At 42.9% G+C, this 23,212-nt stretch overlaps 1 protein-coding gene and 1 long non-coding RNA gene across 9 annotated transcripts in view; one reads left to right on the top strand and one right to left on the bottom strand.

Moving 5' to 3' along the window:
- Positions 1 to 23,212, top strand: part of COL7A1 (collagen type VII alpha 1 chain) — a 169,726-nt gene that overhangs the window by 51,957 nt on the left and 94,557 nt on the right. For 7 of the 8 annotated variants that reach the window (XR_004537416.1, XM_033926744.1, XM_033926743.1 and 4 more), the window contains 17 exons: positions 709 to 831; positions 1,219 to 1,365; positions 1,475 to 1,611; positions 2,440 to 2,566; positions 4,657 to 4,800; positions 5,986 to 6,152; positions 8,070 to 8,099; positions 11,920 to 11,946; positions 12,793 to 12,885; positions 13,477 to 13,548; positions 15,127 to 15,162; positions 15,252 to 15,296; positions 15,806 to 15,859; positions 16,752 to 16,865; positions 18,590 to 18,616; positions 18,799 to 18,852; positions 21,141 to 21,212. Coding sequence is in view for 7 of the 8 variants with exons in the window: in XM_033926744.1 (XP_033782635.1) it covers positions 709 to 831; positions 1,219 to 1,365; positions 1,475 to 1,611; positions 2,440 to 2,566; positions 4,657 to 4,800; positions 5,986 to 6,152; positions 8,070 to 8,099; positions 11,920 to 11,946; positions 12,793 to 12,885; positions 13,477 to 13,548; positions 15,127 to 15,162; positions 15,252 to 15,296; positions 15,806 to 15,859; positions 16,752 to 16,865; positions 18,590 to 18,616; positions 18,799 to 18,852; positions 21,141 to 21,212 (1,469 nt within the window). In the remaining variant the exon portion in view is untranslated. The remainder of the gene's footprint in view (positions 1 to 708; positions 832 to 1,218; positions 1,366 to 1,474; positions 1,612 to 2,439; positions 2,567 to 4,656; positions 4,801 to 5,985; positions 6,153 to 8,069; positions 8,100 to 11,919; positions 11,947 to 12,792; positions 12,886 to 13,476; positions 13,549 to 15,126; positions 15,163 to 15,251; positions 15,297 to 15,805; positions 15,860 to 16,751; positions 16,866 to 18,589; positions 18,617 to 18,798; positions 18,853 to 21,140; positions 21,213 to 23,212) is intronic. The other variant, XM_033926742.1, reaches the window with a different exon arrangement.
- Positions 1 to 23,212, bottom strand: part of LOC117351455 — a 107,365-nt gene that overhangs the window by 23,959 nt on the left and 60,194 nt on the right. The window contains exon 2 of the long non-coding RNA XR_004537417.1: positions 15,143 to 15,264. This is a non-coding gene — a long non-coding RNA (uncharacterized LOC117351455). The remainder of the gene's footprint in view (positions 1 to 15,142; positions 15,265 to 23,212) is intronic.

Genomic DNA, 23,212 nt, shown 5'->3' with positions numbered 1-23,212 from the left:
TCCCTTGGGTTTTTGTAGCCCAAATGCACGACCTTGCATTTCTTGGAATTAAATTTTAGCTGCCAAATTTCAGCAACTCCAGCATTGGGGGAACTGAGACCGATGCTAGTCAGACCCTGTAGTCTGTGGCCCACAAAGACCGGAAAAGCTTCAGCATCTCCAGTGTTGTAGATCACTTAATTGCCATGTGTTGGAAGGAGGGTGTTATGCAACTCAGGGGGAAGGAAGAGACATCTTGAAGTTGAAAACTGTAAGCAATACTTGGGGATGATATGTGGTTATAATCAAGACTCCATCATGTGTGACTGCCTGTTTATTTATTATTTTTTTTTAAATTTCTATACCACTCAAGAACTAAATGGTTCACATGAATTAAAACAAACAAAATAATTATGACAAACTAAAATCTATGGTTGGCAAGATGGAGACTTAATACCAGCATCTAAGCAAGGGTAAAGGGGTTCACGCAGAGTGGCTGGCACAGCTCTGTTCACCTTGTTGGGCAGACTAGATGGGCCAGGTGGGTTTTTATCTGCTTTCATTTACTGTGTTACTATAAAAGGGCGATGGGTACAGGCTACAGGAAGGAGATTCTAGGAAGGGTGTAACCTCTCACTGGATCATATGTCATAAAAAGAGCTCTCAAACTAATCATTCTGCCAAATGCTCTTATTTTTCTCATTTTTTCTCCTGTGATTATATTGGTAGCGGAAATGCCTGTTAGGACTGTCGAGAACCTTCATGTGATAGAATCGACAGGAGATCGAATAAAAGTTGCCTGGGATGTCAGGACGGGCATCAGTGGTTATCGTGTCAGCTGGAGACTGGAAGGTACTAAATTATTTTACACAAGTGCTAGTACAATCTATGGCCTTTGGAGTAGCACATCAGTTCTCTGTCCTCTGTAGGGTCGATTATTCAGGGGCAGCGGAAAATGCGCATCTCAGTCAATAACCCTGAATGGTGTGATACCATTGAAGTGACCTGTGCACACCAAACTATTCAGAATGCTAAATCACTTCATAGTTGTGTTTGGGCAAGATACAAGAATGGAATAAGAAAAAAAAATCTGCTGATGGATCAAGACGCATCATCTAAACTGTATTAGAAATCTTGCTCAGTTGCATTTCTCACGAAATGATAATGGTTAGAAGACTAATCCGTGTCCTAAACAAATGTGTTCAGACAAAGTTTCCTTGTGTAATTTTCATATTTTAGATGGTCCTGAGACAAGTCGTCTGATTGGAGGGAATCTTAACTCTTTTGATATTGACAATCCACAACCCGGTGGTCTCTACGAAATCAAAGTTTCGGCTATTGTTGGAAACCGTGAGAGTGAGCCAGTGTTGATATCTGCTAGAATGGGTAATTAGTATTCCGATCCAGAGTGCTGGATCCTCTTTGGAATTATTGAGAAGACTCTTTCGGAACGCTCACTCTTTCTGATTTGGAACGTCCTTGTTTGCTTCTCTAGTGTGTGGGAAAGGCCGAGCAGACATCATCTTTCTGGTGCACGGAACCCGAGATAACGCCTATAACGAAGAAGCTGTGAAAAGTTTCCTTACAAATGTAGTTTCTTCCCTAGGACGACTGGGGCCTGCTGCTACCCAGGTAATACAGATATTCCTTTTCTTAGGGTTGCCAGATGCCTGGATTTCTCTGGACATGTCCTCCTTTTGAGGACATGTCCAGGGGTCTGTCCAGGTTTTGAAATGCCTCCCGCAAAATTGCCATTGGGCAGGAGGGCAACGTGATGATGTCGCACGCATGTCATCGCGTTGCATGTGCGGATGTCCTCTTGCCTGACCAGAGCAGGCAGCGTGGGGTGGGGTGGGGCTAGGGCGGATCTGGGGCAGGATGGGGCGGGCATGGGTGGAACTGGGCGGGCCTGGGGGTGAGTCTAAGGGGGTCCAGATTTTCCAAGCAGAAAATCTAGTAACACTACCTTTTTTCATGATTCCAAATATAGCTGCCTTTTGTAGAATTGTCCTTTAAATCCTTAACTCAAATTAATGCACATTAATGTGAGTTAATGAATATTTACTAGTTAACACAGCATTAATAAATAAAGCCCACGCATATAAATGTACATATCTAAGTGCCACTATCCAGACGCCAGGAATTATTTAGAAATGGCTCTAAAATTATACTTGGATGATCCTTAGTGACACTTAGAAGGTTTTTGTGGCTGAAAATCTGGTCATTTAAAATGGATGTCTTACCCATTTTAAAGGTCTGTGTCCACTCCAGCGCTGAAAACTGTCCAGGGACCTCTGTCCTCGAACTCTCGTCTCATACTTTCATTGTCTCTTTCTGAGTGCACCTGTTTTCTCCCTCTTGCCTTCTCTCAGACTCACACTTTATTCTAGCTTTTTCTGTCTTCTCACAAGTGATCCATGCTCTCTAATTAGGTGGTTTTTTTTTTTAATTGTGATGCAGGTGGGCTTGGTCATTTACAGCTTCAGAGGACGGTCTTGGATCCTGCTCAATCGCTCCAGTGATGAAAGCGCGGTCTTAAAACAAATCCAAAGTATTCCATTTGAAGAGCCCAGTGGAACATCCATTGGTAAACCTTACGAAGGCACTTTTCTGTCGTTAATTGCAAGACTAGCGCTGGGGAGGCTCTGAAGCTTAGTGTATTTACTAAAATTAAAAACTAATGGTAGAAACCCAGTGATAGTTACTAACTCGATATAAATTATTTCTATATTAGAAAATATATATATGTTGAGGAAAAGAGTCTCAGAAACCTGCTCGGAGCTTGAACATTCAAGAAAGACTCCGAAACTTTTACGGTTCCAGATTTTGATCACAGACTCTAGAAAAATCTCTCCTGTGTACGTGAATATGTATCATCGATTAAAACAATTTTCTTTTTTTTAAACATGAATTATCTATGTGACTTAAGTTGAAAACTAACGTTTTTAGCGCCTGCACAAAATTACCGCGCGCTACGCTTTTAGAATAACGCCAGCTCAATGCTGGTGTTAAGGTCTAGCGTGTGCTATTCCTCACGTTAAGGCCCTAATGCACCTTAGTAAACGGAGCCCTAACTCAGAGTAATAAACAGACTCGACCCACAAAGCAGAAGTGCGATTTTCAAAAGTATTTTCATGAATTTGTTTATTGCACAGAAAACCAGTTGTTAACCTAAGACCCCAGAAGAAGCCGTCACAGGCGAAACGGGTCCCGTAGGGATTTAGCTGGACGAGATAAGTGCTTTTTCATGAGATGACATCCTTGAGTGACGGTGATTATATAGAGATTCTATATCTTTATTTGCCTTTGCATAATATGACTTTAAGTATTTTCACTGTCGGTGGTCACGTGCAAGTTTACACTTCTGCTTTGTGGGTTGACTCCATCTATGTTTAATACTCTGTGAGTTAGTGTCAGTTTTCAATTTAAGCCGAAGGAAAGAGGAATTCTACTGGATGTTTGTTTATTGTTTGTTTATTCAGATTTTTGATTAAACGCTTTTTCGAAACTACAAAGCGTTGAACAAAATATAAGATAACGTTTAGACAGAAATTTAACGATTAAAACATACATTTGTATATAAAAAAAACTACAAGACTTACAACAATTACATACTAGGTAAATATGGACCGAAAGGCCCCTAAACACGAATAGGAAAAGGGGGAGAAATACAATTGATATAGAAAATGTGAGAAACATTTAAGTTAAACACAAAAGGGACTGGGAAAATAAATGTAATAAACAAGAATAAGTTAATCTCTAAAATACAGTTGATCAATTAAAAGCATCTTTAAAAAGAAAGCACTTTAAATTGCTTTTAAAATTTTTTAAGTTTTTTTTCCATTTTTAAGTGTAAAGGAAGAGTATTCCAGATCATAGGGGCTGTCACAGAAAAAATTGAGGTGCAATGTGTACCGATTATTTTTAAAGATGGAATGTTAAGATTGAATTGAGAAATAGATCTTAAAGCTCTTGGAGGGTCATATGGGATCAAAAGTCTGTCTATAAATGCATGTATTATGGCTCTGAAAGGCGATTAATAATACCTTTATTTATATCCCATCATACTTATTCAGTTCAAGACGGTATACAGTAAACTAGAAATATGCATACCGCAGGTATCGTGGCAAATGAAGATTACAGCAATGGTTTAGAAGGGGGGGGGGAGGAAAAAGGAGGGGGTGGATGTTGGGAATGTAGGTGGGATGGATGGTTTCGAAGGATTTTGAAGGATCAGATAAACTTGTTGAATAAGTGGGATTGCAGAGATTTTCTGAAGGATTGGTAAGATGGGGAATTCAGGAAGAGGGCGCTTAATGTGTCGGTCCAGATCCCTGCCTGGAAGGATAGTGTCCTATCAAGGAATTTCTTGTATCGACATCCCTTAGGAGTGGGGAATGAGAATAGGAGAGTGTTGCGGGAGGGGCGGGGATGGTCCTGAAGAATGAAGTGCTTCGTGAGGTAGGTGGACGAGGTGTCGAAGAGAGTCTTGTAACAGAGGCAGCCGAATTAGTGTAACAGCCGGGCTCTGCACAATCACTGACAAATAGACAAGACTTTTCATATCTCTGGAAGTCTTATGGGAGTGCCCGGAAGGGTCAGGAGGCAGGATCTTTGCTGCCCCCGTTTTCAGGAGCTCTGGTCCAACATTTTATCTGAAATAGTTCTCTTCTCCAGGTGCCGCCATAGAATATGCCAAGAACAACATGTTTACGCCCAGCTTTGGAAGGAGACCAGGTGTGCCAGGAATCCTGGTGGTGCTGGCAGATGGCCCCTCCAGCGATGACGTCTTAGAGCCTGCTAGAGACATAAAGGCAGCTGGTAAATTCTTTCTCTGCTTCTTTGGGTTCTTCGAAAGTGCCCAGGGAAAGCATAAAAGCAACTGCAGCAGCATTTTTCTGAGCATCATGGATCGTTATTACCAAGTATTAATGAATCAAAATTCATGTTAGATAATTCTTGAGAAATAAAGGGGCCCTTGTAAGTGTATGCTTATCACAGAAAAAATTGGTGAACCCTGAGGTGTGCTGAGGCATCCCGCATTAATTTTGCCATGTGTGGGCGCTCTCCATATGCTAAAAAAATAAAATTTACTCTCTGGGGGCAGAGAGTGAGGATGTTTTTGCAAATTGGGAAAAGTGTGTGCCTAGATGTGCTCAAACTATTTGTGGAGTTGGTATTTCCATGAATATTTACCTGCAGACTTCTGGATTGGCATTCACAGCCCCTGGTAGAGAGGGATTCCTAGCCATCATGAGACGACATCTAGGCCGGTTCCAGAAGGATCCGTCTCCTGAAAGCTAACATTGCAATGATTTGGCTAAAGCAAATTGGGAAGGGTATTAAAAAGGGTGAACCCCCCCTGGGTGCTTAAAAATAAAGGCCTCTGGCATAGGGTTACCAAACGTCCTGATTTCCCCGGATATGTTTTCCTTTTGAGGACATGTCCCGGGGGGGAGGGGGGGGGAGAGGCTGGTCGGCTTTTCAAAACCCGGCATTTTGTCTGGGTTTTGAAAAGCTTTCTTTTGGGTAGGAGGGCATCCGTGCATGCGCGGATAAGGGGGGAGGCGGGACTGGGTATGACAGGGCAGGGATAGGTGGGACTGTGCGGGCCAGGGGGGGTCTAGGGGTCTGGATTTTCCATACAGAATATCTGTTAACTCTACTCTGGCACCTCATCTCACCATTGGCTCCAAATGATATGGAAACCTGAAGATGCAGGAGAGAACTGGCAACACCCTTTCCCTCTTAACACCCCCCCCCCCCCCCCGTTAAGAGGGAAATGGTTCTGCCAGTTTTCTACACACATAACACTCCCATATTTCCCTCTCCCGAAAATCTATCTATCTATCTCAATGCAAGATGCTCTCTCTTTCAGCAGACAACCTTGCACTTTTTCCAAAGCACAATTTCAGAGTTTACACCACAGATGTAGCCGAGGTTGAGGTCCTGAGGACATTCTGTAGGGCTAATCTATTTCTGATCGATTCTGGGGTTGTGCTGCAGGGATCCAAGTTCTGGCCGTGGGATTTGATGGAGCAGATCAAGAGCAGCTGCGTCGAATTGTCTCGGACCTAAACCAAAAGAACCTCTTCTTTGCCAGAGACGCAGACAGCTTGTCTCAGCTTGAAGGCAGTCTGATGAACACTCTCTGCAGTATCGCAGCTCAGGAGGTAAAAAAAACTCTACTGAAGTGGCCAATACAGGAAACATGACATCCTCCTCGTCTAGAATTTGCAGGAGTATTATAGATCCCCTTCATGGACCTGTAGGGTAAACTTTGTCCATTTTGGGTGGAACATTTCTAGATGATAGGAGTGGAAGGGCTGCTGGTGGTTTCAGGCTAGCCTGGCTTATTCTTTCTTCAGGAAGAAGAGTGAGGGAAGTGTCAGGCAACTAGACTCTGATACCATCAGATGGCAAATAGGTGAAAGGGATGGTTACTAGGCCAGTGCTTATCAATCTTGTTGTGGTTGTGACCCCATGATCATGGCCAAATAAAATTGTATGAGCTGCCCCCCCCCCCAAAGTACAGAATAACAATGCACATGTGGAGAGCTTATCCAGGTTGCAATCTCAAATGTAGGTTTTGTGATCACTTATGGGGTCCCGACCCACAGTTTGGGAAGCTCTGTGCTAGACAAAATGGCTTGCAGTCTCTCAAGAGCAGTGCTTCACTCCTTGTTTGGCACCCGGTGAAATCCTTGGAACAGCCCAACTGCTGGGGCTTGAACCAGGGATCCAGTGGGGAAGGAGAACCGTGCTCTAGCCATTAGGAATGGGGGAAGCTGAAGTGCTGGATGGATCTGATTGAATTTCTAGACTGGAAAAGGGATTTCTGGAAACCAGGAAGCCATTCTTTTGCAGCCCTGGTTCCCTCATCAGAGTGATGGCTTAGTTTGGAAACCCATTTACCTAAATTTTGATTTGGATGGGACATGAATTTGTCTGTTACATCTTGTCACTGTAAGACCAGTCAGGGCTAGATCTCAACTGTGAGAGGCCCAGACCTATCTCAGATCTCCCACACCGAGGGAGAGGCCTTCAGGCCAGGAACATGACAACTACCACTAGCGAATCTCCCAGGCAACCATAGAGTCCAAAGAACCACAAAGCAGGTTGGGCAGTCTTTGAGATCATGGTGCTTCCCTCTGCCTCTATGTATTAAAGCATAATGACAAATCATAGGGTTACCAGATTGGTTCAGGAAAAAAAGAGGCCACGTGGCCACAACCTGTTCTACCCCCTGGCCCCACCCCTCTCACAAACCTCATCTCTTCTCCTTCCCCAAGCCCAGGCCTCCGAGCATGAGTGGATGTGACACAATGATGTCACACGCATGTGCGCAAGCATGTGACATCGTAATATCACATCCACACCTCCTCAGAGGTCCTCCAGACACAGCCCCAAGCACAGGGACTTCCAAAACCCGGACAAACTGCTGGGTTTTGAAGATTTGTCCAGACACCCAGGCAGTCCTCTAAAAAGAGGACATGCCTGAGTTTTCCTGGATATTACATTACATTACAGATTTCTATTCTGCCATTACCTTTTGGTTCAAAGCGGATTACAAAAAGAGTTATGGAAGAAGGGTTACAACGTTAGATCAGAGAAGGTTTCCAAGAGAGGGAAAAGTAGGATCTGGGGTTAGGGAGGGGATGGTAAGAGGGGGGTTAAGCTTTATCATGGTATTAAGCTTTATTAAGGGATTTCTTGAAGAGTATAGTTTTTATTTCCTTTCTGAACATCTTGTAGTCTGGGGTTGTTGTCAATAGGTTGGAGACTTGGTTGTCTATCTGGATATCTGGTAACCCAAATAAACCATAAAGAAAAAAAATTAAGAAATCAAAGCAATACTGTGACTTACCCCCATTTTACAAAAGCGTAGTGCGCTGTAGTGGGTTTTTTAGTGCCGGCTGTGGCAGTAGCAGCTCCAATGCTCATAGAATTCCTATGAGCTTCAGAGCTGTTACCGCTGCGGCCGGCGCTAAAAACTGCTCTACACTTTTGTAAAAAGGGGAGAGAGGGTTAACTAGCATGAGCCAAATTTTAACTTAGAATTTCTGTTTCTTTCCCCACTATTCCGTTAGCAGGAGAGCTGTGCCATCCAGTGTCCAAGGGTGAGTCATATTTCTTTGTTATTATTCTATACCTGAGTGAAATGGTGTGGTGGCTGTGTTAGTCCACTTTCCAAGGTAATATAAAGAAATAAAATTTTAAAAAAACAAAGGCAACAAAGGTAACTTTTCTTCTTTAGATCTGATCTGAAGAAAGCGGATTACCTTCGAAAGATCATCATAAAATGCATTGAGTTAGTCCAATAAAAAAGCTATTGTATACCTAGAAGAGGATTTGCAATAGTGAAAAACATTAACGTTAGAAATAGCCAGTGATGCTAAAATGATGTTAAGATTATTATTTCAACTCAAAGAAATCTCTAGGAAACTGGACAGAGCCTGCTTTGACTGGTAATCGGGGATGAGTGGAAAATTTGAGCTTAACCTTTCAGCTGGGTTGAGATTTGATTCAGATTCACCAGCCAGTTTTTAATCTAGCAAAACCCCAACCGTATTCAATGCAGATTTACTAAATATCGCCTGAATTTGCTTTGGCTTTCCTCACTATAACCCAGACAAACTGAGTGAAACTTCTTGAAAGCCAATACAAAATCATCTAGTCATTGCATCATCAGTTTTTTTAAAGAAAGTTTGCTAAATTGATTCAACAAATCTACAAAGCTTTTACTGGTTTGCCAAACTATTTATCTAACATTTGTAAAAAAACAAAAAACCCCTTCCATTAATTAATGTGGTGAAGTGCCTACTTACACTGCCATCTGGTGGCTAAATGTATTTTAAAAAATGTATAGCATTATAGAAAACTAGCTGATGCCCCGGCGTTGCACGGGTATTTAATTATAGCAATAACACTGTAAATGGATTTAAATAAAGATACTTTATAGTGGTGAATGAAATTATTTTTTTACAGCTTAATAAAAAGTACAATATTCAAATTATAATGTGAAATATTTGACAAAATGAATACAATACAACTAACGCAAAACGTGATTATAAACAACAATTTTAGTTTCACCTCCTGGAGCAAGAACATATAAATTCTTGGGTGAACCCACCCTTGAGCAAGCAACATAGAGTTGTGGGCCGCGAGACCCCCAGAATATATCACCCCAGGTAGTGAGGGATCTGCATACCAAGTTTCGTTCAAATCGGTCAAGCCGTTTTTGAATTACTGTGAGAATGGCAGCTTTTTACATTTTTTCCATTGACATTAATGGGTGAAATCTGATTTTATGTTTGTAGCTCCGCCCACGTGCACAGGTGGGCCGCGAGACCCCCAGAACATATCACCCCAGGTAGTGAGGGATCTGCATACCAAGTTTCGTTCAAATCGGTCAAGCTGTTTTTGCGTGATCGCGGCACATACACACATACATACCTCTGATTTTATATATATAGATTATTATTCACAAGGCTGCAGTCCCACTGTCTGAAACTGCTTGTATTATACATTTGAACGCACAGCACTGAGAACAGTTTTCAACGGGATTTAACTGGGTAACTAAAGGCCATTTTTACAAAGATGCAGTAACAATTCCCCCATTGCAAATGCACTGAGGCCCATTCAGTTCCTCTGGGCTATGGTGCATTTGCCCTGAGAGAATCGCTACCGCTGCTTTGTAAAAGGGGGTCCTAGGTAGTCCCCCAGCTAGATGTCTTTGGTTCAAACTTGCTTCATCTGAGAGTGGCTAAAAACACAAGCAGGCTTTCAGGGGTACCATATGGCTCCAGAGAAAAAGAGGACGGATTGAGACATCCAAGTTTTACTTCCATAGAAATCAGTGGAAGTAAAACCTAGATGCCTAAGTCCATCTTGCTTTTTCTGGAGCCATAGGGTGACCCTAGATCAGTGTTTTTCAACCGCTATTCCGCGGCACACTAGTGTACCGCGAGATGTTGCCTGGTGTGCCGCAGGGCCGCCATCAGGGCAGTACTACCAGTCCTGCATTCAGGGGCCCGGAGCTGACAGGGGGCCCGAGGCAGGGGCGCCAGTAGCTCGCCAAGGCAAAGTGAGTCGATCACCCAGGACTCACTTTGTCTTGGCGATCTAATCTATCGAGCCGATAAGTCTTCTTCTCCCCGACGTCAATTCTACAGTCGGAGAGGAAGTTCGGGCCAGCCAATCGCTGCCTGGCTGGGCGGAACTTCCTCTCCGATTGCAGAATTGACGTCAGGGAGAGCATGCGTCGGCGTCGGCTTTGGGGCCTGTTATCCATTGGTGGGTCCTGTTCCCCGATGGCAGCGGCAGTGGCTTGGGGAACGGCAGGGAGAAAGAAAGAAAGGGGGCAGGCAGGGAAACAGAAGGAAAGAAGAGAAACAGAAAGAAATGTCAGGGAGAGAGGAAGAAAAAGTTGGGGGAGGGAATGAGGTGTGGAGGAGAGAAAGCATACAGGCTGATAGAAGGGAAGAAAGATTGGATGCACAGTCAGAAGAAGAAAGTGCAACCAGAAATCACCAGACAAGGTAGGAAAAATGATTTTATTTTAAATTTAGCAAAGTGGAGGCAGTATTACCACAGTTTTCAAAGGAATTTGCCCAAATAACTTAATAGTTAACTGGGTAAATTCCCAGAGATGAAAACTTCCCTTCACTTACTATGCACAGTTCTGAATTTATATCTGCTGTCTATATTTTACAATATGGTCACCTTTTACTAAACCGCAATAGTGGTTTTTAGCGCAGGGAGCCTATGAGCGTCAAGAGCAGCGCTGGGCATTCAGCGCAGCTCCCTGCGCTAAAAACTGCTATTGTGGTTTAATAAAAAGGATGGAGGGTATATTTGTCTATTTTTGTATGCTATAAAAACCAAATACAGAGAGAGACTGAGAGCTGTTGACGAAGAGCTACGTGTGTGTCTTTCTTCGATTCCAGCCAGAATATCAGCTTTGTGTTCAGCCAAACAGGCCCAGGTTTCGCACTGAATAAAGTATTTTATAATTTTTCACTATTCTGTTTACTTAATATTTCATAATAAAGTAATTATAAAATACTTTCTTTGTGTTTATTTGATTCCTATTCAAGAGAATTACTTTATATATAGTCAATATAGGCACAGAGTTAAATTTTTTAACATTTTCTAATGGTGGTGTGCCTCGTGATTTTTTTCATGAAACAAGTGTGCCTTTGCCCAAAAAAGGTTGAAAAACACTGCCCTAGATTTCACACATGTATTCTAAGGGAATAGAATAATGGAGTGTGCTAAATCTCTCAGGGGTGCTGCATGTGACATTGTTAGGTTTATCAGACATCCGGCTTTCCCCTCCAACCTCTTCTCGTGCTCGGAGCCATGTCGGGAAGGTATCTGCACATGCACAGATGTGATGCAAAGATGTCACGCACATGCACAGATGTCCTTCTGAAGCGGTCCTGAGCTGGAAGCTTTTCAAAACCCAGACAAAATGCCAGGTTTTGAAAAGCCGTTCAGATGCCCGGGAAGTCCTCTAAAAATAGGACATGTCCGGGTAAATCCGGTGCAAAATACACAGGGACTCTTGCAAAGCAGACTCAGTACAGGTATAAATCTCCAAGAAATGAGTGAAAACATTGTACTATTAGTCCTTAAGAATGTTGACTAGTAGTATGAATGGATCATGGCTAGATCTTTCTGTTACTGTTACTGTAATGGAGTTCTTTTAAACTTGTTTTTTTGGAAACTGTAAACCATCCTGATCTGATAAGGTTGAGCGGCATATCAAGCTTTTAAATAAAACATGCAACATGCTCAAAGTTCATGCTTTTATAGCATTACAGGAAGGCTGGGCTGTGTAAGCTCCTTGTTTTTAGAGCTGAATTCATTATAGAACTGCTTCCCACGTGCTGATCTGGGAAGAATTCAATCATGTTCTGATTTTTGGTGTTTCAGGGAGAAAAGGGACTGAAAGGTGAAACTGTAAGTATTACTTATTCTGTCAATAAATGCAATCTCTTTTTTTTCACCATGTGTAAGATAACATGGGATTAACTTTAGTATATTTAGCAGCATCATACAAAGTTTTAACAGTAAGAAATGCAACCTAGCTTCTTCCTGCTTGGGTTAACTTGGCGAAGTGCTAATCAGTGGTGGGTAGGGGTGTGTGTGACATGAACGGGACAGGGAGCTTGAAAGATTGGATGAATGTCAGGGGGTAGTTTATACCTGGGACAACAGGAAGGAAAGCGGATTGGCAGAGGTCAAAAGGAGTGTCAGCGGGAGATATAGGAAGCAAACACTGGCTTTTCTGGTTCTTTGCTATTCCTTCTCTCTTAGATTCCGAGCCTTTTTAATTTGGGAGGTAGATCCTGGGACTGTACAGGATATCTGAGGTGCTGTCAGATTTGAACTTTGGTTTTATATGTGGTTTTTTAAAACTGATTTTAGTGTGTTTTTTTATTTAGGAGATAATATTGCTATTAGTTTAGTGATTTATGTTTTAATGCTTTTTTGTTATGTTGTATTGATTTGTCTAACTGTATGTTTTTATGTTCTTCTTATTTTGTTATATATGTCCCTGAAGTTATCCGCATAGAATTGTTGCATATGCTGACTATATAAATTTTTAAATAAATAAATGTAGTGAGCAAGACAACCAAGAAAGAGAAACTACAAGGCCATGGTGGGTGAACCTCTGCAGAAGAGAAACAATCCAGCATATGTCCACCATAGATATTGCTTTTGAGTCATTTTAAAGAAAATAATCACCCCTGTGATACAGTAACATGTAGTAATTATTTATGCTTTCATACATTTTTTGCTTAGGGGCAGAATGGTTTACCAGGATCTCCAGGTCCTCCAGGGCCACGCGGACCCCCTGGAGACTCTAAAGTGATCCAAGGACAGAAGGGGGAGCAGGTAGGTAGCCAAGAAACATGTGGTCTCAAGTGCTGAACTGTATCTTCTGTTCAGGCTTCCTTCCTTCCTTATCCTTATTCAGTTAAATTATCCAGGTCAGCAGGGTGGATTACAAGAGAGCAGGAAACACGTGTATAGCGGCCATTTTAATTCAGAGGATCAGAAAAACCTAAAGCTTTGGCCAAGATCATTCTCTACAAGAAAAAAGGTGGCACTAAGAATCTCTTTGCAGAGACAGAAGAGTCGTTTCAAAATTAGGCAAGATTCCCCAGTTCAAGTCTGCAGATTTTGGGACGGTCCCGGTTTTGAATTTAATCCCGAACAGCGGGGGACTTATAGGGCCTCATCCTGCCCATTGCAATCAGTGCTGCCAGTACCATAATGCACCAGAAAGGGGTGGTCAGAAATCCAGGACTGTTCCAAAACCTTCAGACTTGAAATGGGGGAACTTAGCACTGCTGGATTTTTCTCTTTGTCCACTATCATTTCATTATTGCCACCACCCTAAACATTAACAATCAGGACAGTTAATTGTATAGAAGATGGTGGTTTTGCAAAGTAAAGGAAATATTGCTCTTCTCTCCACGCCAGGGTTTCCCAGGGGCAGATGGTTCACCCGGAAGTCCTGGTCGCCCTGGCAACCCAGGTTCCCCCGGCCTACCTGTAAGTCACAGATCATTCATTCTTTTCTTTTGTTATTGCTTTGATCTGATTTTAAATCCTACCAACAAGAACAATTTGGTTTTCCTTCACACCAAGGATTTAATTTCCAAGGTCTCCATTTATGACTGGAATGTTATGTTTTATTAAATGTGCAATATTATATCCCGCCAAATCCTTACTAACCAGAGTTCTAGGCAGGTTACAAGCATCATATTGCTACCTAGAGTTCAGTATAGAGTTAAAAATGTTACAGAAAGTTATCAAATTGCAAATAGCAGCTGACCTTTAACATTGTCTATATTTCAAGTGACTTGTATTATTAGTTATTCAAACAAGAAAAGGTACCCCTGTATTTTCACTAATCTCTTGTTGACTGAAATGTGCTCAGAACCGTTGTCAGGTAGAACAGGAAAAGGAAGTGAGATCAGCAGAGTATGAGGAAGAAGAAGACTACTTGTTATATTTAGAAGTTTATTTTGAGTTCTCTGAGGAAGCCGGTCTGGCAAAATGCATTTTGCAGATATTTCTGCTTTCCTGCGTCCTAACTGCATTTTTTTATGTACAGTTTTTGCAGGAGGTGCATCGTGGTTCAGAGAATGGTCATGGAAGCATTACCCAACTAGTGCATTTGCAGTAATGCATGCTCTTTGGATAATGCAGATTTTGCAAGAGCTTAGTAAAATTGCCCCTAAATTTGTACCTGAGGCAATGGAGAGGGGGAGGATTAAATGATTCGACCGCGATCACAAGAAGCAGCTGTGGGATTTGAAGCAGGCTCCCCAGCTATTAGGATACGCATTCACTCTGAACATTGCTAAATTTCATGGACTGCATTTCCATACCCTTTATTTTGCATGCATAGAAAAACGAGCACATGAAAAGCTCAATAGGGTGCAAAACCACACAATGCATTCATGACCCCCGTTGCTCACTATGGCACATCGATTGATATTTCATACATGTGTCTAGTTTTAAATGTGCTTTTTAGATTGTAACCATTTTTTATGTTTACATAAGAATAGCCTTGCTGGGTCAGACCAATGGTCCATCAAGCCCAGTAGCCCGTTCTCAAGGTGATCAATTCAGGTCACTAGTACCTGGCCAAAACCCAAGGAGTAGTAATATTCCATGTTACCGATCCAGGGCAAGCATGTCTTTCTCAATAACAGGAACTTGTCCAAACCTTTCTTAAAACCAGCTACGTTATCTGCTCTTACGACAACCTCTGGCAATGCGTTGCAAAGCTTAATTATTCTCTGAGTGAAAAAATATTTCCTCCTATTGGTTTTAAAAAGTGTTTCCCTGTAATTTCATCGAGTGTCCTCTAGTCTTTTGATGGAGTGATAAATCGATCCACTTGTACCCGTTATACTCCACTCAGGATTTTGTAGACTTCAATCATATCTCCCCTCAGCCGTCTCTTTTCCAAGCTGAAGAGCCCCAACCGTTTTAGTCTTTCCTCATACGATGGAATATCATGTATTTGTAAATAAATAAAAACTGGCTGTTCTTAATTCACTCTTGAGCATTTCACCACTTAGGTGTGTCCAACTTACCTTTTTTCCATTTCATTTCTAGGGTAATCAAGGCTTACCTGGCTTGAGAGGAAATCCTGTAAGTAAAGCCACTGCTTCTATGTGAGAACATTATTCGGGCTGGAGCCTTCCACATTTCTTTTCACCATTCTTATCTTTTTAATTCAGGGAGAACGTGGATCTGTTGGAACAAAAGGAGAGAAGGGAGAGGCGGTAAGTTGTTAACGGCTGTAGATAGCTACAGGAAGATTCTCAAACATGGAACATGATCACATGTTTTCTGCAAATCTGCCTGCAATTAGTTAAGTGTTGGATTTGAGTGGACTCCCAAAATACCAAGAGAGCCGCCCAACACTGGGTTTCAGCTCGTTCTATCCATTATACTACACATTAGAATCATTTGTGTTCTGCACATTAGAATCAAATGTTCTGCACTGATTAACCCATGTGAGGAAGGGGCTAATGCATCTTCTCAGGGTCTGCGCCTTGGGTGAAGCTTCAGAACAAAGGGTTAACCTTGGCTGAAATATATTACTTGGCCCTTCCAAGTGCTGTAACAAGAATCTTGTGCAATAGAATCCAGGATCCTGTAGAAATCTGAATTTATTTTCATCTGAAGAAAGCCTTCTTAATCCTCTTTGTTTTGTTCAGAGCCTGGAGAGGTAGAACAGCGAGTACTCGAATATATGATTCAAGGGTTCTGATTCTTTTATCTTGTGTAGGGAGTTCCTGGTGCAGGAGAGTTGCAAGGCAGGAAAGGAGACCCTGGAAATCCAGTGAGTAACCTGAGCCCTTATCATAGAGTTGCCAGATTTTTTCCTAATAAAAAAAAGAGGGTGTGTGGCCTTGCCCCATTCCACCCTCTGGTCCTGTCCCGTTCTGCCCAAGACCACACTCTCTTCTGCCCATTCTGCCCTCACCCCAGCTCCACACATACTTTGTTTCCTTGGGGACATGTCTGGAGGGCATCCGCACATGCGAGGGGGCCTTCCAGACACAGCCCCAAGCTCAATGATTTTCAAAAGCCATCCGGACGCCTGGACATCCTCTAGAAAGAGGACATGTCTGGGTCAATCTGGACGTCTGGTAACCCTACCATATTATGTCCTAGCTGTTCCATTACAGACTGGCCAGAAGTAAGAATAAGCCCAAGATTCTTTGAGTTCGGTTCCTACTGCCTTGGTTTGGACAACCAGAAAATGTTTGTTTTGTACTTTTTTTCCAGGAATTTTCATTTTTATTCAAGTTTTCTTGGCCTTTTTTCCATTACCAGATCAGTTTTGTTAAGTGTGTGCCTTTTTTTGCAAAGAGTGTGCAATATTATCAGTAAACAACTCCCCCCTCCCCCCCAAAAAAGAAAAAATATTGTGGCCTTTTCTGCTCATTTTTTATTTATTAATGATAAACATAGAAACATAGAAGATGACGGCAGAAAAGGGCTACAGCCCATCAAGCCTGCCCACTCTGCTTACCCACCCCCTGTCTATGCCCTAATGACCCAATGATATGCACTGACATGGGATATGTCGCTGATGTTTCCCAGGACCTCCAAACGACAGCCTATACCAGCTACTTTGTCACTCTTTGTTTAAACAGAAACTCCAACAAAATCGGTATGATTTATGGATTTTAATACACCAAAATTTAGAGTCTGTCTCTTCACTGTAGGGAATTCCTGGTCAGCCTGGACTCCCTGGACAGAGAGGAATTTCCGGAGACCCTGGGCTTCCTGGAACTCCGGGACATATTGGCCCACAAGGACCCCCAGGGACATCTATCAAGGTATGAATGAAAGAAAATCAAATCAGAGCACAGCAGCATCTGTGCAGAAACCGCAGGGTTGAGCATTTAATACGTGTAAAGTAGCTGTGATTATTCTGGCTCTCTGGCTTGTGCCACATCTGGATGAGGAGAACAGATGCTTCAACCATTGCTCGGTGGCTATGTTCAGGCTAAAACATCAGCTCCTCTTACCTGAATCTGGCACGACTTGGACAAGCCACATCGATCACGACACCAACTGCGGAGGCTTAAAAGAAAGTACATTTGTATTTTCATTACACTTGAAACACTGGCACTTAACCAGCTGTTCAGAATTAATGTGCAACTCCTCAGACATTGCATCGCATAGATATTACATAGCAAACAAAATTGAACAGCGACGCAAAGAAAGGGGATGAGCAAGAGGCCAAAAGCCAACCAGTCACTTTATTATTGTGTGCAGTCTTTAAAGACAAAAGGTTCCAGCTAGGATCCCAGTTTCAGCGTCCGTGGATGCCTTCCTCAGGGGACCAGATCTCATTAATATGTTGCCAGTCAGCTGTGCTCTAGACCTCAGTGGCAACAACTTGACCACAGCTCACGACACCGGTGCTATGTTCTGTACTCGACTGGCAACAACTTGCAACTCGGAGTAGCATCTTCTGGTCCCCTGAGGAAGGCATCCACGGACGCTGAAACTGGGATCCTAGTTGGGATCTTTTGTCTTTAAAGACTACACACAATAATGAAGTACCTGTTTGGTTGGCTTTTGGCATCTTGCTCATCTCATTTCTTGGTTCATAGTTACAACCGCGCGAGACAATCACACCCAGACAAAGCCAGGCCGACAATCGCACGCAGGACATCAGCGCGCCAGATTTAAACTAAATTTGAAAGCACTCTGAGAGGGGTTGTGTTTTTTTTTGGGGGGGGGAACCACCATTATAGAGGAATAGGGCTTTTTCTCTATTTTTTAGGGAAAAAGTTCAGTTTCCTCTGTAATGTGGGGGGGGGGTATTCCCCCCCCACACCCCAACAGCAGTGCCAACATTACTAAGTTAAGTGGGGGGGGGAGTTCCCCCACACACACACACCCTCAAAGCACCCTCGGCGCGCTTTTAAATTGAGTTTAAATCCAGCGCTCTGATGTCCTGCGCGTGATTGTCGGCCCAGGTTTGTCTGCGTGCGATTCTCATGTGGTTTTGATGCGTCACCCGTTTCTTTGTATAGATCAGTGGTTCCCAAACCTGTCCTGGGGAACCCCCAGCCAGTCAGGTTTCAAGATATCCCTCATGAATATGCATGAGAGAGATTTGCATGTAATGGAAGTGACAGCTATGCAAATCTCTCTCATGCATATTCATGAGGGATATCTTGAAAACCTGACTGGCTGGGGGTCCCCCAGGACAGGTTTGGGAACCACTGGTATAGATATTACATAGGCATTATGTAAGTAAAACAGGGAGGAAGTGGCCCTTAAAGTTATATTCTAATCAGTGGCGTATAGAGGGTGAGAGGCACCCGGGGTGCTGGTGCTCCTCCCCCCAACCTTTCTATGCCATTAATTCTAATTTCAAAATAAACAGGTTATTTTGAGACTTGGCTTCTGCCAGTTAGGCCCCCTTTTGCAAAGCCCGAAGACACAACACATGAAGCCTTTTCATATGGTAAAAGCTGTAAGTTATGATATGTCAACCTATGGAATTGATCATCCTACATCGTGTGCCCTGTTTTCCCAATTCTAGGGTGAAAGAGGAGAACGAGGTGAGAGAGTAAGTGAATTTCTTCTTTGCATGCCTTAAAACCGCGGGACCATAGGGTTTATGTTTCTGGATTCACTATGTTTGCAACTATGAGGTCCGTTTTTCTCTGCTACCGCGAGCGTGCAGCGGCCTGTGGAATACAGGGTTGTTCTATGGGAAAAATAAAACTGAGCATCTGTGTTTGTCTGTAGGGACCCCCTGGACTAATAAATGGTGAAGTTTCCAGAGGAGAGCCAGGTGAACCGGTGAGTACGTAACTCACCCAACAAGAATCTGTTTTCCAAAATGATGACCGTTATACACAGAGGCCAGGGTTCTTTAAATGGCAATGATATTTTAGGCGCCCGTGCTCAGTAAAAAAAACACGGTTCGAATGATGTTTTTAACTGAGTATCAAGGTGTCTACTGGCGGCTACAAAATTGGCGCTGGAATAGCAACTATGTAGACACTTGAAGTTGCCTAATGCTACTGTGGGCATGGCTAAGTCCGTAAGTGACGTTAGGCGACATAACATGCCTCCACAGGTGTGATTCATGACAAAGATAAGTGCTGGAAATCTCTGGCCTAAATTTCTGGTGCTTATCTTTCCCGGAGATCCAATTCTCTATATAGTGTGTACTACAAGGAGGGTGGGGCTTCCTTGGGACTGTGTCAGCTCCGCTAATGTCACTTCTGGGCGCTTCACATAGGAAGTGATGTTGGAGGGAGAGTCAACGCAGTCGCGAGGAGCACGTTGAAGTTGTTGGTCGCGGCGGTGCGGGGGAAGGCTAAAGCGGCGAGGGCTCTTCAGCTTGGAGAAGAGACGGCTCAGGGGTGATATGATAGAGGTCTATAAAATAATGAGTGGAGTGGAAAGGGGAGATGTGAATTGCTTGTTTATTCTTTCCAAAAATACTAGGACTAGGGAGGCATGCCATGAAGCTACTAAAAAGATTTAAAACAAACCAGAGAAAATATTGCTTCACACAACTTGTAATTAAACTCTGAGAATGTGGTGAAATCAGTTAGCTTAGCAAGGTTTAAAAAAGGCTTGGATAATTTCCTAAAAGAGAAGGCCATAGGTCATTATTGAGGTGGCCTGAGGAAATTCACTGTTTATTTCTAGGATAAGCAACATAAAATCTGTTTTACTACTTGGGATCTAGCTAGGTATTTGGGACCTGGGTTGGCCACTGTTGGAAACAGGATACTGGGCTTGATGGACCTTCAGTCTGTCCCAGTATGGCAATTCTTATATGAGTCAAGTATAGGCCAATGAAGCCATTGTGACATCACTGCTGAGGTTGGCTCTTAGGCATTGGTGGAATGAAGTATTATGACATCACAATCTCATCTCTAGAATGTTGTTGCTATTGGGGTTTCTGCCAGGTACTTGTGATCTGGGTTGGCCACTGTTGGAAACAGGATACTGGGTTTGATGGACTTTTGGTCTGTCACAGTACGGCAACTCTTATGTACTTATATGAGCCAAGTATAGGACAATCAATCCATTGTGACATCACTGATGAGGTTGGCTCTTAGGCATTGGTGGAATGAGGCATTATGACATCACAATCTCAGCTCTGAATGTTGCTACTCTTTGGGTTCCTGTCTGGTACTTGGGACCTGGATTGGCCACTATTGGAAACAGGATATTGGGCTTGATGGACATTCAATTCTTATGTTCTTATGTGCTCAAACTTATTCCTCAAAAAAAAGGTGTCTGATGTGAAACGGTTCCATTTCTAGATGAAATCACTCTAGCATCTCTTTTCTTTTTGTAATTTCCAAATTAAATCAAGCAATGCTCTTGTGCAGAAATAGAGCTCTGAGGGAAACGTCAATTAGAAGAAATGATCATCATCTGAAAAATCGAGGAATAAAACACGAACCTCAGAAATCTCTCAAGTTCACCAATATTGGAGACCTCAAGATTTACGAAAAGCGTAGCAGGCGTCACCTTTTCAGTGAAATTTCTCTAGCTTGGCCAACTGAAGGGACCACGAAAAGATGATGCTCCTGAGGATGGAGTTTAGTGTTCAAATCTTTTTTTTTATTGTTAATATTGGTTCACTAGTTTCAAGGGGTTTTTTTTTTTCAAGTTTTATTAAAAATTTGATAAGATCGCTTATCAGGATTTCTAAACGAATTACAATAAAAAAAAAGATTCAGGGGTAAAAAAATAACATAAAATTTTAAAATGCAGATAACAAAACTAAATGGAGACTTTTGACTAACGAGAGGAGCGACAACCTTTAGTATTAATTATTCTTAATGATGGAACAGTTAATAATCCAAAATCTGTTGATCAAAGTGTATGGGAGGGTTCATAGAAAATGAGAAATTTATCAATGAATGGGGAGGGGTAGTTATTAATGTTTTAAATGTTAATAGAGACATTTTTAAAATAAGAAATCCTATATTTTATCGGAAGCCAGTGAGCCTTTTTCAACAGAGGGGTAACATGGTCAATTTTTTTTAGAATTTGTGATCATTTTAATGTCTACAAATACTTTGGCTCATTCATTGTGTTCTTCTGCTGTTATTCTAAAGGGTCTTCCGGGGATGCCAGGCTCTGCAGGTCCAAAAGGATCATCTGGTCTTTCTGGACAGAAGGGAGAAAAGGTAAGTGGGTGAGGTGATGAAATGGTAGCGTCAGTGACATAGTGAGGGGGGCAGGGGGCACTGTCTTGCTACGGGCACGGCACCCCTCCTCCTCCCCTCTCCATGTCACACATGCATGCCCATGCCTTCCCTCTTATATTTTTTATTTCCCTGTCGCGAGGTTGCGGCCCGCGTCATCACTCTCTCTGATGTCGCTTCCAGGACCCGCGCCTAGAAAGTGATGTCAAAAGGCGAGCTGACACCGACGTGGGCACGCCGCTCACACTTTCTACGCCACTGGGTCGCGTGACTAAATTTCAAAGGCTTAGCGGAGGTTTGGGTTTTTGTTTCTTCGCCATGTCAGCTCTTCATTTGCCCGTTTAAAATATCCATTATAACCTGGAATCCTTTTCATACTCGGGTAGACTTTGGGATGGATATGTTACAAGTTACAACTTAGTCATTACACTTCATATCATTTCACTCTCTTTTTACCCTTTTAATTATATTTTTTATTTACTGGGGTTTATTAACCGACAAGCTCCTATTGCTGGCCTACAAGTGTGTTCATTCTGCCGCCCCTCAATATCTCTCCATGCTTCTCTCTCCCAGAGAACTCCGTTCCTCAGATAAGCCGCTCTTAGCTGTACCCTTCTCCTCCACTGCCAATTCCAGACTTTGTTCCTTTCATCTAGCTGCCCCCTCTGCCTGGAATAAATTACCCGAGTTTGTCCGCCAAGCCCTTTCCCTTGTTTAAAAGCAGACTGAAAATCCACCTTTTTGATATAGTCTTCAATCCTTAACCCTACTCCCCACTGTCCACCAACCCAGCCAGCTGCCCTGTTTGTCTTGTCTGTTTAGATTGTAAGCTCTTTCAAGCAGGGACTGTCTTCTTCTTTGTAGAGATTCATGATGTGTGTAAGGTAAGCAGTTGTGCTATTAAACATAATCCTCTGATCATCTCTAGCTCTCCCTGTTAATTTCTTAGCTATTAGAAGGTGAAAGCTATTCAGGTCTAACCCTTTCTCAAAGGCAGAAGAATTTGGAGGGCACAGCAGAACCGTAGAGCAACTGTCAGTCCAGTCCAGTGCCTTTAATCACCTTCCCGCACTCAACACTGTCACATCTGACTCCTCTAACATACTTTTGAGTGCAAGCAAGTGCCATACTGTGCTGCATTGACAACTGTATCAAAAACAAACCCGAAAAAATAGGGAGCTAAACAAAACTGTGACAAAACGAGTCTCCCTAGCCCCAAGATGGAAAACTGTGTGCAGGGGAAGAGACTGCCTACGCAAGCGGTCGGAGTATAAAGGTACTCAATTAAAGTAAATAAATAATTTATAATTTATAAGGAGAGCCCTCAGTCACACAACCAACCTCCGACCTCAGGAGGAAACGGCTGCCACTGGTTTGCACCTAGAAGGTGTCAACTGTGAAACATCCTAGGGCTCTCCTGTGAATTTTAGTGCTAAATAACTCAAAAGTGCTGTTTGTGCAAACAAATCAAAAGTGCACTGCGAGCAGTCTCTTCCCTTGAACCAGGGGGGCAAAAGAACCAAGTGTCCAAATTCAATCTATTGAAGCCACAGGAAGATACTTAGCTTCTCTGGTGAGCAGTCAGAAAGTCGCCAAACGTCCAACGGGACTCCGTTTCGGGGGAGCACCGCTTGCGTAGGCAGTCTCTTCCCCTGCACACAGTTTTCCATCTTGGGGCTAGGGAGACTCGTTTTGTCACAGCATTGACAACTGTGCCATATGCTCAGGCAGTGGCAGGAAAGCAGTGTCGATACAGCAGCACTGTCAATGGGAGGAGATAGAAAAGGAAAGTGGTGATGCTGGACATGGGAGAACAAGGAAAGGGAAGGTGAGATGTTGGACATAAAGGGAAGGAGCTGGAAACAGAGAGATGCTGGACACAGGGGGGGTGGTAGGGAAGAAAAGGGGAGATGCTGAACATAGGGTGGGACTTAGAAGACGGGTGTACACAGAGGAGGATAGGGAAGGGGGGATGCTGGACT

This window comes from Geotrypetes seraphini, chromosome 17 (genome assembly GCF_902459505.1).
Source record: "Geotrypetes seraphini chromosome 17, aGeoSer1.1, whole genome shotgun sequence".
Lineage (NCBI taxonomy): Eukaryota > Metazoa > Chordata > Amphibia > Gymnophiona > Dermophiidae > Geotrypetes > Geotrypetes seraphini.
Note: the sequence above shows the minus strand (reverse complement) of the source record. Positions and strands in the feature narration are given on the sequence as shown.